The sequence below is a fragment of the Balaenoptera ricei genome, chromosome 11 (assembly GCF_028023285.1).
Source record: "Balaenoptera ricei isolate mBalRic1 chromosome 11, mBalRic1.hap2, whole genome shotgun sequence".
Taxonomy (NCBI): Eukaryota; Metazoa; Chordata; class Mammalia; order Artiodactyla; family Balaenopteridae; genus Balaenoptera; species Balaenoptera ricei.
Genome location: NC_082649.1, coordinates 37,770,471 through 37,786,005, shown reverse-complemented (window position 1 = coordinate 37,786,005; position 15,535 = coordinate 37,770,471). Strand labels below are relative to the sequence as shown.

The 15,535-nt window shown below is 41.8% G+C and overlaps 1 protein-coding gene across 2 annotated transcripts in view; it reads left to right on the top strand.

Moving 5' to 3' along the window:
- The window catches only part of RNF8 (ring finger protein 8), a 38,760-nt gene extending 29,811 nt beyond the window's left edge, over positions 1-8,949 (top strand). Inside the window, exons 6-8 of one of the 2 annotated variants that reach the window (XM_059938787.1) lie at positions 470-577; positions 2,790-2,994; positions 8,478-8,605. In XM_059938787.1, coding sequence (XP_059794770.1) covers positions 470-577; positions 2,790-2,994; positions 8,478-8,518 — 354 coding nt within the window. In that variant the 3' untranslated portion in view covers positions 8,519-8,605. Of the gene's footprint in view, positions 1-469; positions 578-2,789; positions 2,995-8,477 lie in introns of both variants that reach the window. The other variant, XM_059938788.1, reaches the window with a different exon arrangement.
- Positions 8,950-15,535: the final 6,586 nt, after the last annotated feature.

The following is a 15,535-nucleotide window of genomic DNA, read 5'->3' as shown; positions in this document are numbered from 1 at the left end:
ACCTTATACACTAATTCAAGCTTCCTACCTTTATGGACTGTTCCTCATTTCTTTCTTATCCAGTGAGTTCTTGGTTGCTTGGGATGATTTGTGTCACCTCTGAACTGCAGTTTGCTATAGGATACTTAATGCCTCATTCTGGTCTTGGGTGGTTGGTGGGGTGGGTATGCTACCTTCAGTTTTTATCATTTGGTTAATTTTTGGGAAGGAGAGAGAACCTGCAATGCGAATACATACTAAAAAAGTCGAGAGAGGGAAAAAAAGGAAGATAGTGTCCTATATTAGAAAGCAGTTCTGAGAAACAGTAACCCTTGCGGAAAGAGTTTTATTCTCGTGTTTCTGTGCCAGGGTGAATTTTTAATTTAGATTCCTTCTGAATCCTATTGCAGACTATTAACCCTGCTCCCTGTCCTGTTTTGCATTCTCGTTGGTTCTCCCGAATGACAGGTGGGGTTGTGTGTTTTTGCAGGAAGAGAAGGAGAAGGTGCAAGCACAGAAGGAGGAAGTTCTTAGCCATGTGAATGACGTGCTAGAGAATGAGCTCCAGTGTATTATTTGTTCAGAATACTTCATTGAGGTAATTATGAATGGTGGCTCACGCCTTCTCACTCTCCCAACCCTGAATGGAGCCTCAGCTACACAGACTGCTTCTGCTGTAGGGAGACATTCTGAAGAATGTTTTTCCTCCAGGAACTTACTGTAGCTATTTGACTTCACAGTGACTGCTAGAGATGGTCACTTCTCATTTGTTTTTGTAGTCTTCTTTACCTCCACTGTCTTTTTTCTTATTTCATTTGTTCTTGAGTATCTGTTTGGCAGAATCAATGTTTTGGCTGTAATAAAGCCTTTATCTCTTTGGTGTTGGGGAGAAAACACTTTGGTTTCAAAGAACCACCCGAGAGCTGCCCCACCCTCCCACAGGTCAGAATGTCCTGTGTTTTCTACTTTTCTGACAACTATGTCCTGTTGGATTTTGTGCCTAGTGTTGAACCCCTACAGGTTTTTACCTCCCAGGAACCACTTGATTCTGGCACAGTCCAGAATTAGATGGCATTAGAAATTTGAAGTATCAGAATAAAGCTGCCCAATAAAACTATTCTTTCTTTGCTCTGAATAGGCACAGTGCTGAGAGTAGGCGTGCAGTGCAGCCTTTGAACAGGGCGGGTAAATGCCATTGATGTATGGTTGCTGGGAATTCAGTGGCCAAGTGGACCATATTTCAGGAACTCTGAGGCTCCTTATGAAAATGAAACATCTCTCCTAGGTTACCATCTGTTATCCTGTCTTTTTTTTTTTTTTTTTTTTTGCCACACCGCGTGGCTTGTGGGATCTTATTTCCCTAACCAGGGATTGAACCTGTGTCCTCGGCAGTGAAAGCACAGAGTCCTAACCACTGGACCACCAGGGAATTCCCTGTTATCCTGTCTTGTTTTTGCACAGGCACTCCTTTTTTCTTTTTTCTTTTTATGGCCACACTGTGTAGCATGTGGGATCTTAGTTCCCCAGCTAGGGATGGAACCCACACCCCCTGCATTGGAAGCATGGAGTCTTAACCACTGGACCGCCAGGGAAGTCCTGCACAGTCCTCTTTTATTTTCACACATTCTACTATGTGTCCAGTTCATCTTACACTACAAGTGTTAAACTCAATTTGTTAAATGACAGTGCTTTTCAGACTCCTTTAAAAAGAAAATGCATACACACACTGCTTCCTTTTTTCTGGTGGACTTAAGGGAGATTGGGTCTATTAGCCTCCTGAAAAATCTCTCCTGGGTAGACCTGTTTCTTTTGCTCTGGATCTACTTTGACCTCAGGTCATAATTTCCCCCATAGTTTCTAGTCATTTGATTCCCTACTTTGGAGAAACTCAGTTCGTGCTGTTTTGACATGGCTTACGGACCCTAATAGAAGAAGACAAGAAAAGGGTGGTTGGAATGGGTGATGAGTTAGCCAACCCAGAGCATCTGCACGACATGTAAGAGACAAATAACTTGACTTTGTTTGGTTTATAGCATGTGCCTGACCTTTTCTGCGGGTCACCTCTTAAAATCAGTGTTGGGAAGAGGTTTCATTTTAATCAGACAGGTTTTTAGTCCCGTTTATGAGAATTTATCTCATTCGTTACTGAGAAGGTCTCCTAGTTGGCTTTCTGGTCTCAACTTGGCATTTGAAAAATACATGGTTTCTGTGTTATTTTCCACTGCTATCCTAAAAACAGGAAGGAAGACTTTGGAGCCTCACAAAAGTTGTATCTTAGGAGATGTACATAAACAAGAGTAATGAGGAGAATGGTTTATGTTTTGGGGAGTGAAAAGTGTCCTGGCAGAAAGCTGACCATTGGAGTTACTCATAGGAGCCCCTCACATACAGGCTTCCTTCTGCTTTCTCTCTTCTCACAGGCTTACTTACTTAAGGCCCTATCAGTTGAACCCATTACATTTTTTCCCAGCCTAAGTTCTCTTTTACATATACTTTTTTAGCTGCTTTTGAGTAAAGATGATGCCTCCTACCATTCTGTATACTGAGTATTCACTGTGTGTTCCCCTTCATATATTAAAATTGAGGTGCTAATTCACCATTAGGACATAAATTTGTTTTCATGAGAGAATTAGTGATGTATTTATACCAAACATTCACACGCTTACTAGTCCTACTTACGTCCAATGACATTTGTTTGCAGGGTAGCTAACCCATGTTGGCAGTGTGATCTGAATTGGTTCTGAGATCGCAACCGCCCTGGGGAAGTAAGCATCACAGTTCTGATCTGTGTGTTCACATTCCCATTATAGGCTGTCACCTTGAACTGTGCCCATAGTTTCTGCTCCTACTGTATCAATGAGTGGATGAAGCGGAAGATAGAATGCCCCATTTGTCGGAAGGACATCAAGTCGAAAACCCACTCCCTGGTTCTAGACAATTGCATTAATAAGATGGTAGATAATCTGAGCTCGGAAGTGAAAGAACGACGAATTGTCCTCATCAGGGAACGAAAAGGTGAGTGGGTATGAACAAGAGGTAAGTCCCTTCAACAAAGGACTTACAAATGTAGGCAGAGTTTTTTGGATCAGGAAGAGTAGGATAAATGATTCTTGAGCTAAGGAAGAGGTGGAAGAAATTGGGAAAAGTAAAGAGAGTTAAAGGTAACGAACATGTAAGAAAGAGTTGAGGTAGAATTAACTGTTATTTGACCAGCAGGGAATGGGGAGGCTTAGGTGTATGTGTCTTGGTTTTGGGGATAAAAAAAGATGCGATTAGAAAAACACATGGTCACACAGCTTGCTGTGCTGGTCACTAGATGGTGCTGTTGTTCAAGACAGTTTAGTTGCTGTCCGGTGTTGCAGAAATCTTGGGTTGGGTATCTAATAAATTATAAATAGGATGTGGTACAAACAGGTTTCCCAGTCAGAGAGAGTTTAAATAAAGAGATTAGGGAAGGGGTGGGTGAGTTTCCTCAAGGAACCATACTTCCGTAGTGAATATCTGCTAATTTAAACAAGTGATCTCATCATACATGGGGCCTGCTGTGTTGAAGGTTGCAGAGCCACTCTGCTTGAGACTTGAATGTCCTGGTGGCAGAAGAATGTGTCCTGGGGCAAAGCACAAGGAAGCCAATGGATCGGAAGGATTGGTTATTGGGCAGAGATGAGAGTAAAGAGGAGCAGAGTGGATCTGATTATCATGTTCAGTCCCTTTAGAAATCTAGTACAGTACTACCCTCTGGGAGAGCTCAGAGCCAAAGTGCTGTGAGGTCAATTGGTTATACATAAAGGCCAATCAGAGAAGAAGAACCAAAAGCTCACTGCCCTTCCAGGTGCTTTCCACCACTTGGCCATCGGGAACCCACATTCATGTGTGTCTTTGGATGTTCCCTTCTCTAAGTCCAGAGAAGCTGAAGGCTTAAAAGCCACACTGCTAAGAACAGGATCTTCTGTCTATCACTCTCTTTCTCCTAGCCCTTCAACAGATGTCAGCCTCTTTGAGTAGGACCAGAAATCTGATGCTGATTTGCAAGCAGCTATGGTATGGAATTGGCCCTCTGTTGGTCAGCCATTGCGAGGGCAGCAAGCCTGTCACAGGCCAGGTGTTGAGCCTGTTATGCCCAAGGAAGACCTTCTGAGGGTGGGGCGGTCCTCAGGCAGTTCTTTGAAACCAAAGTGTTTTCTACTTTCCTGACAACTATGTGCTATTGGACTTTGTGCCCAATTTTGAGTCCCCATAGGTTTTTTTACTTCCCAGGAGCCACTTGAATCTGGCAGAATTCATTGCTCTTCCTCTCCACCTCCCGTCACTCCATAAGCATTTATAGGAACACTACACTATGCACTGGGATAAAGAGATAAACAGGGTATTGTCTCAGCTCTCATAGTCTACGGAGGAGACAGAAAAGCAAGTAGGTAATGTGACAAGTTCCATAATAGGGTGCTGGAAAATTGCAGAGGAGAGGACAGTCAATTCGGCCTGGACAGGTGGAGGTATGGGAGCAAGCTTCACAGGAGAAGTGCCATTTGAACTGAGTCCCAAGGGTTCCCTAGGGACGTAGCTTTCCAAGCAGAGGAATTAGCATAAGCACAGAGGCATGAGAAGCAGTGACCTGTTCCTAGCAGTGCCCCCCTTGGTGGCCCAAACAAGACATGTCTACACAGTGCCAGAGGAGCATGAGGACAGCCAAGGCTTAGGAAGTGTCTACTGAGGTGTTATGAATGCCTTCTGTTTTCTTCTCTCTTCCCTTTCTGAGAGGAACACTGACCTGGGAACCCAGATTTGACCAAGGTCAGCCTTTGAGCTTAAGTTTGCTGGGTCTCTGTGTGGGTGGGGACACCCATGTACTTTCTCATTTTGTTTTTTGGGGGTTATTCTTGTTTTTATTTTTTTCTTTGAAGTATAATTGATTTACAGTGTTGTATGAGTTTTAGATGTACTACATAGTGACTTGGCATTTTTATGCATTATAGAATGATCACCATAATAAGTCTAGTTACCATCTGTCACCATACAAAGTGATTACAATATTACTGACTGTATTCCCTATGCTGTACATTACATCCCCGTGACTTAATTTATTTTGTAAGTGGAAGTTAATTCCCTTCCCCTGTTTCACCCATTCCCCCATCCCTCTCCCTTCTGGCAACCACCATATTGTTCTTTGTATTTATTAGTCTATTTCTGTTTTGTTATGTTTGCTCATTTGTTTTTTAGATTCCAGATTTAAGTGAAATCATATGGTATTTGTCTTTCTCTGTCTGACTTATTTCATTTAACATAATACACTCTAGGTCCATCCATGTTGCTGCAAATGGGAAGATCTCATTCTTTTTTATAGCTGAGAAATAGTCCCTTGTATATATATATATATACCACATTTTCTTTATTCATTCATCTGTCGCTGGGCACCTAAGTTGCTTCCATATCTTAGCTATTGCCGATAACGCTGCAGTGAACATTGGGCATGGATTTATCTTTTTGAGTTAATGTTTTCATTTTCTTTGGTTAAATACCCAGAAGTGGAATTGTTGGGTTGGGTTGTGTGGTAGCTCTATTTTTAGTTTTCTGAGGAGCCTCCATACTGTTCTCCATAGTGGTTGTACCAGTTTACATTCTCACCAACAGTGCAGGAGGGTTCCCTTTTCTCCACACACCCATATGTACTTTCTTCAGCCAGCCCACTGTCCAGGTTTCTTCTCAGAAGTCCAAGCATGGTAGATGCATGCAGCCACTGGAAAAGGAAAGAAGGGCCCTGTGTCCTAAATTCATCTCTGACTCTCCTCACACAGAGTTAATACCACAGAGTAGATGATATCAGACCCCTCTTTTCTCTGCAGAGGCTAAATCCGGTGCCTTGCTGCCTTTTTAGTAACACTAGGAGCCAACACAGTAAACCGAATCGACCTCCCTGTCCCACTCACTGGCTGAGAGCAGTTCTGGCACCAGTCTCAGTTTCTGCAGTTATCTCAGCAAGTGCAGCTTTGAGGTTTTCTCTAGAGACAGACAGAAGGTTCTGAGGCCTGATTTAGGAAAATGTGCCAGAGCCATCAGCAGCTTCATTGGGCTGCAGTGTGGAGTTTAGAGAAAATTCTCAGTTCAAATACCAACCTTCTTTGCCAGTTTAAAGCTGGTTTAATCCCCAGTGCATGGGAATTTTTAAAGGATCAAATGTAGGATCTGGGAACTAGAATTGGAAGCCTGTAATTGTCACAGTTCTGACACTGGCAGGGCCATTTTCCTCCTGGGCAGCGGTTGCTCTGATCCCGAGTTCAGAGAGAAGGACCTGCCTGTCTGTGGCAGCACAGGCCTCTGATTCCACCGAGAGCAGCCCCACTCCAGGCCTCCTCGGCTGGTTGTTGTCTTCAAGGCCCATATCCGCACGGGAGGAGTAATGCCTCATGACTGATTAGCCATAAATCCTTTGTAAAGTCTGGGAGGCCAGATTATCCAGAGGAGAGGAGGAGGAGGAGAGTGTTAGGATGCCAGATCCTGCGTTTGGAGAAAGGGTGCCCTGGACCTGGGGCAGATAACGAATGTTGAGTAAGTGCTTGTCACATGAGTAACACTGGCTTGCTGGGATATTGACGTGAGATTTTCCTGAAGAGAAGACATTTTGTGACATCCTCTATGGAGGGTCTCCCTCTGGAGCTGGGGAGGTGCTGGAGCAGAGTCTTCTGTCAACTGCTCCCCCATTCCCATTTGTTCTGTTCTCATTAAGTGTTGGTTGGTTGAAAAGAGTGTTAACATTCTCACTTTAAGCTTTCCCTAGTAGTTTCTTTGGGTTATGCTCAGAAAAGAAAAAAGCAGATTATCTAGAAATAAAATCTTGTTGGTCCTTTAGAACAGTGATTTTCAGTACAGGGGCTTTTTCAAACTGTACTTCCCAGCTCCCTTGATACTGTAATATTGAGCCGAGGCTACTGGTGGGAGTGTGCCTTGGCCTTCAGGGGTGCTGAGGTGGGGAGAAAGGTTTATGAACCATAGCTTTCCTGAATGAGACAGAGGTCCCTCCAGAGGTTGGTGGTCTCTGGGAAGATTGGCCCAGGTAAGATCACATGGCCTGTGGCTCTTGCCAGCTTCCTGTAGGCTAGGAGGGGCGTGATCCAGACACAGGCCAGGAGAAACTCACAGTCTCTGAAGAGGGTATCTGCCCACCTGGAAGGCTTTCCCTGGTGTTACCCATCATCACTTGTTGAAAGACACAGAGCCTTGTAAAGGACTATGTGGGGAATGGCAGCAGTAACAGTGTCTGCCAAGTTGACCTCATCCATAGAGAATACTTGTTAGCAAGTACTCTTAATCTACCCAGTATTGCCCCAAGAATCCAGGGGGTCATGTGCATGAAGTCAGCATGCCTGCCTGGCACAGGACAGTGTTTAAGAGAAAGTGGCACTCAGCAAGATTGGCATGGGTTGGAGTGTCCACCTGCATGCACTCAAATAGTTTATAACACTGGATTCTTTAAAAATTTTGACTTAAAAATTCATGCTTTGCAAAATTACCATGGGATCAAAAATTAGACTTATTAATAGAGGCTTTTTTTCTTATTCCTCCATCACCACCTCCCATTTTTGCCCCACCCTTTTTCCTTCCCTTCTCTTCTTTTGTCACTTACTGTCCTTCCTTGCCTTATCCCTTGATGTGTATCTCCCCCAAAACTCTTATTGTTCCCTTGTATATAAATTTAATAACACTTTCAATCTGCCTACCAAAGCATTCGAGACCTTAATCTCAAGGAAGGTCTTGAGATTGCCCTTTGTGTAAGCCAAGATCCCTGCTTCTCTGGGATCAAGGAAGCATAGCTATTGGAAAACACTAGAGGCCAGTGAATAGCCCCTCGCACCCCCCCCCCCTCTCTGGACAGAGGAAAAACTTGCACCTCTCCCTGCCTGTTGCTGTGTATGTAATTCCTGCCTTCCTCCAACAGATATTAATTGAAGGCCAGCTTTGTGCCAGACATTCTTCTAGGTATGAAGAATAGAAAGAGAAGTGAAAATCTAGTAAGTTAGATGCGATTTGTGCTATGGAGAAAAATTAAGCAAGAAAGGGGTCGGGAGTGATGAGGAGAGCGTTGGCAGTTTTTGATGGAGTAGTTAAGGTAGTCACTGAAGCAGGTGGTATTTGAGTGAAGCTCAGTGGGCAGTGGCCATGCTGCCATCTGGGGAAAGGGTGTCCTAGGCAGAGGGGATAGGAGGAACAGCAAGGAGGTGGTGTGGCTGGAGTGGAGTGAACGATGGGAAGGGGAATAGAAAGTGAGGTCAGGAGGTTGGGCAGGGGGCAAATTGTATAGGGGTTTATAGACCTTTGGAAGGACTTCGACTTTTACTCTGGCAAAGTGAGGAGTGGGCTTTGAGCAGAGTGATATGATCTGCTGTCTATTTTCTTGGTTCACCATGGCTGCTGTGTGGGGAAAAGACTGAGGGTGGCAGCAGGGAGGCCAGGGGAGGGAAATGCAGGCTCCTCCTTTATTTCTTTCTTTTTTTTTCTCTCCAAAGCAAAGAGACTGTCCTCAAGACCGTGCTCGAAGGGCATTTGAAAGACTGCCAGGCATTGGGAACTTGGGATGGTCTGGAGGATTCACTATGGACAGGTCTGGGACCGCTCTGAGACAGAGCATGGGATAGAGCCACGTGGGACAGAGACTGAGTTAGGAATCCTCCGTCACGAGCCTCCATGTTGGCCATCCCTGCTGCCACCATTGTCTGAAGCACCGACTGCTTCAGGGTACTTAAGAGACTCTGCTTCACTACACTGAACGGGTTATATATTTCTGTTGTGCTTTTTAAATTTGTTGTTGTTGTTATTGTTTTGGTACCTCAGAGGCACCTCTGTTGATATTTGTTTTGGGAAGGTTGGGTGTATCCCTATGGCTGCCCCTGAAGGCGAAGGCAGCCTCTATTTGAGAGGATGGCATACCTCTTCTTTGTGAAAACAATGTCATTTCCTGGAAATAAAATGTAAAACCTATCAGTTGCTCAGCTGGGCTTTGGTATATTTATCTTCCTTCCCTTCCAGCTCCCAGACAGTCTCACAAGTAAACACCGGCAGCTCATAAATTGCAACTAAGAAGGTGACTGTATCCGATGATAGACTCAAGTGCATGTCAGCCTAAGAAGCCAAGGCCAAGATCATGGCCATAGCAGATGGGCTCTGTTAAGCCCCCAACTGGTATGTCTCCTTTTCATTCCAGAGATGAGTCACTGCTACCTGGTTTTGGGATGGAGTGAATTTCCTTCTTTCAGCTGGGGTTCTGAAGTTGTTTCCAAATCTATTTTACCCAATGTCAGAAAACATGGGCAGTAATTTTATGAGAACTTTTTTTAAAAAATTAAAAGTCATTTCTCTTTTGCTGCTTTCCCATTTTAAACAAAGAAAACTAGTTTGATGTTTGGGAAATAGGAGCTTAGGAAAATCTGTGGTATCCTTGGTTACCAGTGATGAGAATGAAGGAAAACACAGGAAGTTGAAGAGTAGTTTATTTAAAATGAGGAGCTCTAGTAGGAAACTGGTTGTGCATTATGTCATTCAATGATTTGCTTCCAGATGGAAAGGTATTTTCCTCTCCCTTTTTACTGCCTACCTAGAGAACAGTTCTCTGTAGTTCTTTATTTATACCCCATGTGTTTCATAGGGATGGTAGGTTTTTCCTTTGTTGAATCCTGTGTGTATTGGGATTCTGGTGTCCCTAGTCTTCATTTGCATCTTTCTCAATGGATTACTGATTGAAATACTGGTGTAGTCAAGGAAGAAGTAAGTTAAACATAGAAAATAATACTTTAAAAATAGCTATTACAACCAAATCAAAAAATTCTGGAGAAATAGAGAAAGGAAGGAAAAGATTACTACATCTTGATGTAACAGTTTCCTGTTTCCCCTATACATATGTTTTGTTTATACAGTTGCATGGGATATATAAATTTTTAGAAGAGTACAGATACACTTTTTTTTTTTTTAAAGAAAGGAAAGGTGCTTTAATAAGAAAAGTCGGCAATCTAGGGAGATGGTGGACTCGTGTCCAGAGACCAACTCCAAAGATTCTGCTCAGCCATGACAGTTTGTTTTTGTTTTTTAATTTTTTTAATTGAAGTACAGTTGATTTACAATGTCATTAATTTCTGCTATACAGCAAAGTGATTCAGTTATACATATATATATATTTTTTCTTTATAAGTTAAAAAAAAATAAACTATTTATTTTTGGCCATGTTGGGTCTTTGTTGCAGTGCACGGACTTTCTCTAGTTACGGTGCACGGGCTTCTCATTGTCATGGCTTCTCTTGTTGCGGAGCACGGGCTCTAGGCACGCAGGCTTCAGTAGTTTTGGCACGCGGGCTCAGTAGTGACTTGCAGGCTCTGGAGCTTAGGCTCAGAAGTTGTGGCGCACGAACTTAGTTGCTCCGCGACATGTGGGATCTTCCCGGGCCAGGACTCGAACCCGTGTCCCCTGCATTGGCAGGCAGATTCTTAAGCACTGTGCCACCAGCAGAGCCCGTATATATTCTTTTTTTAATATTCTTTTCCGTTATGGTTTATCATAGGATATTGAATATAGTTCTCTGTGCTATACAGTAGGACCTTGTTGTTTATCCATTCTATATATGATAGCTTACATCTGCTAACCCCAACCTCCCACTCCATCCCTCTCCCAACCCTTTCCCCCTTGGCAACCACAACTCTGTTCTCTATGTCTGTGAGTCTGTTTCTCTTTCGTAGATAAGTTCATTTATGTCATATTTTAGATTCCACATATAAGTGATATCATATGTTATTTGTCTTTTTCTTACTGACTTCACTTAGTATGATAATCCCTAGTTGCATCCATGTTGCTGCAAATGGCATTATTTCGTTCTTTTTTATGGCTGAATAGTATTCCATTGTATATATGTACCACATCTTTATCCATTCATCTGTCAGTGGACATTTAGGTTGTTTCCATGTCTTGGCTATTGTGAATAGTGCTGCTATGAACATAAGGGTGCATGTCTCTTTTTGAATTGGAGTTTTGTCTGGATATATGCCCAGGAGTGGGATTGCTAGATCATATGGTAATTCTATTTTTAGTTTTCTGAGGAACCTGCATACTGTTTTCCATAGTGGCTGCACCAACTTACATTCCCACCAACATTGTACGAGGCTTCCCTTTTCTCCACAGCCTCTCCAGCATCTGTAATTTGTAGTGTTTTTAATGATGGCCATTCTGACTGGTGTGAGGTGGTACCTCATTGTAGTTTTGATTTGCATTTCTCTAATAATTAGTGGCGTTGAGCATCTTTTCACATACCTGTTGGCCATTTGTATTTCTTCGTTGGAGAAATGTCTAGGTCTTCTGCCCATTTTTCGATTGTGTTTTTTGTTTTTTTGTTGTTGGATTATATGAGCTGTTTGTATATTTTGGAAATTAAGCCCTTGTCAGTTGCATCATTTGCAAATATTTTCTCCCAGTCTGTAGGTTGTCTTTTCGTTTTGTGTATGGTTTCCTTTGCTGTGCAAAAGCTTGTAAGTTTGATTAGGTCCCATTTGTTTATTTTTGTTTTTATTTCTATTGCCTTGGGAGACTGACCTAAGAAAACATTGGTACGATTTATGTCAGAGAATGTTTTGCCTATGATCTCTTCTAGGTGTTTTATGGTGTTATGTGTTAAGTCTTTAAGCCATTTTGAGTTTATTTTTGTGTATAGTGAGAAGGTGTGTTTTAACTTCATCAATTTACATGTGACTGTCCAACTTTCCCAACACCACTTGCTGAAGAGACTGTCTTTTTCTCATTGTATATTCTCGCCTCCTTTGTCTGTAGGTGTGTAGCTTTATTTCTGGGGTCTCTATTCTGTTCCACTGAGCCTCATGTCTCTTTTTGTGCCAATACCATGCTGTTTTGATTACTGTAACTTTGTAGTATTGTCTGAAGTCTGGGCAGGTTATGCCTCCCGCTTTGTTCTTTTTCTTCAGGATTGCTTTGACAATTCTGGGCTTTTATGGTTTCATATAAATTTTAGGATTATTTGCTCTAGTTCTGTGGAAAATGGCATGGGTAATTTGATAGGGATTGCATTAAATCTGTAGATTGCTTTGGGCAGTATGGCCATTTTAACAATATTAATTCTTTCAATCCAAGAGCATGAGATATCTTTCCATTTCTTTGATTCATCTTCAGTTTTCTTTATTAATGTTTTATAGTTCTCAGCATATAAGTCTTTCACCTCCTTGATCAGGTTTATTCCTAACTATTTTATTTTCTGGGGTGCAATTTTGAAAGGTATTTTTTTTTTTTTTACATTCTGTTTCTGATATTTCATTGTTAGTGTAAAGAAATGCAACCGATTTGTGTATGTTAATCTTGTATCCTGCTACCTTGCTGAATTCATTTATAAGTTCTAGTAAATTTTTTGTGCAGTCTTTAGAGGTTTCTATATATAGAATCATGTCATCTGCATATGATGACAGTTTTACCTCTTCCCTTCCAATTTGGATGCCTTTTATTTCTTTTTCTTGTCTGATTGCTGTGGCTAGGACTTCCAGTACTATGTTGAATATAAGAGGTGAGAGTGGGCATCCTTGTCTTGTTCCAGATTTTAGCAGGAATGCTTTCAGCTTTTCCTCATTGAGTATTATATTGACTATGTGTTTCTCATAAATAGCTTTTATTATGTTGAGATATGTTCCCTCTCTACCCAATTTGGTAAGAGTTTTTTTTTTTTGGCCATGCCCTGTGGCATGTGGGATCTTAGTTCCCCGACCAGGGATCGAACCTGTGCCCCCTGCAGTAGAAGTGTGGAGTCTTAACCACTGGACTGCCAGGGAAATCCCTGGTAAGAGTTTTTATCATAAGTGGATGTTGAATTTTGTAAATTGTTTTTTCTCCATCTACCAGATATACATTTTTTGAGTAGGCAGTATGGCCACATGTTTTGAAATCAGAAGGTACAAAAGGACCTAAAGAGAAAAGCCTGTCATCTTTGTCCCCCAGTGACACTTCCCTGCACAGAAGTGACAAGTGTTGCTGTTTCCTTGTATATCCTTCCAGAGATCTTCTCTGTCTATACTAGCAAAAACACACATGTAGGCCTTCTTTCCCTTCTTTTCCACAAATGATAACAAACTGTACACTATTTTGTACCTTGCTTTTTTTCAGTTATATCTTGGTGATTGTTCCATGTCAGAACGTAAGGCATTTCCTCTTTCTTTGTTACAGCTGCCTATTATTCCGTTATGTGTTTGCACCATAATTTGTTTTTCCAGTTTTCCTTTTTTTAAGATCCAGGTTGCTTTAAACCTTTTACTCTTTCTTTTCTTCATACAGCTCTCAAACAAAGTCCTATTAAATAAATATCAGAATATATACTTTTAACTAAAACAACAAAACAAAAATAATGGCAACAAAAATGACATAGAACCCACAAAGTGGTATGTGAAGAAGGAAAAAAGGGAAATCTGGAAATCCATCTAGTGGGAGTTCTCTATTAAAATCAAGGAGGCTCAATCTGTTTCTTTTTTAAAATATTTACAGATATAACTTTTTCTAAATGTTTTGTTAGTAATGGTCTAGTAAGTCTGGTTCTATAATCTAGTATAACTACTTCCATCTGAAGGTCCATTAGTTTACATTGAAATAACGAAATCAATTAGGCTTCCGATTCCATAAAAACCTACAGTGCAAAACTTCAATAAAGCCAAGGCAGGGTATCCGAGGTAAAATCAATCTGCTCCAACCATCCAAGAAAAAGATAGTGCAACCACCACTTTGTATGAATAGCCATTTACATTTTGACAAGGTAAGGGCTTCAGAAAATCAACTTCATTTCTAGTAAGATTTGTGTCATTGCCACTGAAATTCTTATAATTTATGTTGAGTGACGTATAATTGTGTTGGTTGACTACAAATGAGCTGTGTAGTTTGTATAGTTAACTGGTTCTTGCATAGTCAGGTGGCTATCATATTGGGGACCAGTGCTTCCCACTTTTTACTCTTTAAGACAATTCTGCGGTAAACCCCCTTGTACATCATTAGAGGAAAGATCCTCAAAGGAGATACATCTCAACTCAAATAGCCTGAAGGCCATCTGCAGAGACTGATCTCACAGAATGATCCTTCTCTTCCTTGGCTGCTGGACACAAGAGTGACTTGCAACCTCTCCTTCCAGAACACCACATTCCTCTCAAGTGTGCCACACAGGTTAAGAAAGTGAGCTCTTAAATACAGACTTAAAAAAAAGAAAAAAGAAAAAAGAAAACATAACATTTGAAAGTCAGACTAGTTGCGTTTGAATCCCGGCCCTGCCATTTGTAACTGTGTGACCTTGGGCAACTTAACCTCTCTGAGCCTCAGTTTCTTTATCTCTAAAATACCGTGATGTGTTACAGTGAGGCCTAAATAATTATTCCAGTTATTGCACTGCTCACAAACATAAACTTGAATGTTCTATTATTAAAGGACACAAACCAAAAATTAACCCAAACTTTGAAATCACTTCTCGAAGCTACAGTGTGTTCTTTTCCTGGAGGGAAATCTGATATTAAACACCATCTACATTTTGCTTGCCTAGAAAGATACATGGTAGCTTTTCTGCCTTGCAGCACCAAACCACAGTGTAGCTGAGCCCCACCACTGTGCTGTCTGGCTCTAATTAAAGGCATGTTCTCTAAAACCGGGCTGTGAGAAACTGGGTAAAGAGGGTTTGTTTCAGATTCTGGCCTTATTAAGCAGATGAATGCAGCCAGCTAGCTCTGTGAAGTGCTTTGCAGTGAGTGGCAGGTGTCCCATATCCATCTGATTACATTAACCTAGAAAGGGTTTACTCTACCTCTAGGCAGGCTTCATCCCAGCAATCAGGCTGTGCCAGGGTGGGGGACTTTGCCCTTTGTGGGTTGGATAGCTGGATACCTGTTATCTGTTTTTCTGATTTGAAACTGCTGTTTTTATAGAAAGACCTAAATCCTCTCATTATCTCCAGCTCTTCTCTCTCACTACTTTTTGCTCTGTGAACAACCATCCAGGCATTCACCACATCTGCAAGAGTGCCTGGGATGGGCAGGTCTCTCCAACTGCCTGTTTGCTTTTTATAGCCTGACTCTGTATAGAATCGCCTCATTTCATATCTAAGGATAACTCAGGGGTGCCCTAGGTTTGTTTGTCTCAACAACTCATTCCCCTAGGCCTCTAAAAAATTCTGCAATTAACTCTGCTTGACATAGAAATTAAGAGAAAGGACATCTAACTTGCATTGTGGTGCTAACCTAAGAAGTATCTAAGAAGGTTAGAATCCTGGAATCATTGTCTCTTACCCAGAGGAGCAGTCTTGTTAACAGATGCAGGGCCTGATTTGAGCAGAATGCTGCCATTGTTAAGTGTAGGCCAAGGGCTTGTTCTTCTGAACACCAGTAAAACTTCCCAGCTGGTCAACTCTTTTAGCTTTTTCCATAAATGGGGGTTGAGGCAGTAGGAGTAGGAGCTCCTGAGGAGAAGATGTGGCCTTGTGTTGATGAAAAGTAATGAACTGTCTTGTTTAGTTGATTTCTTCATTTTAGAAGAGCCTATGCATCCTGCACGATAAATGCTC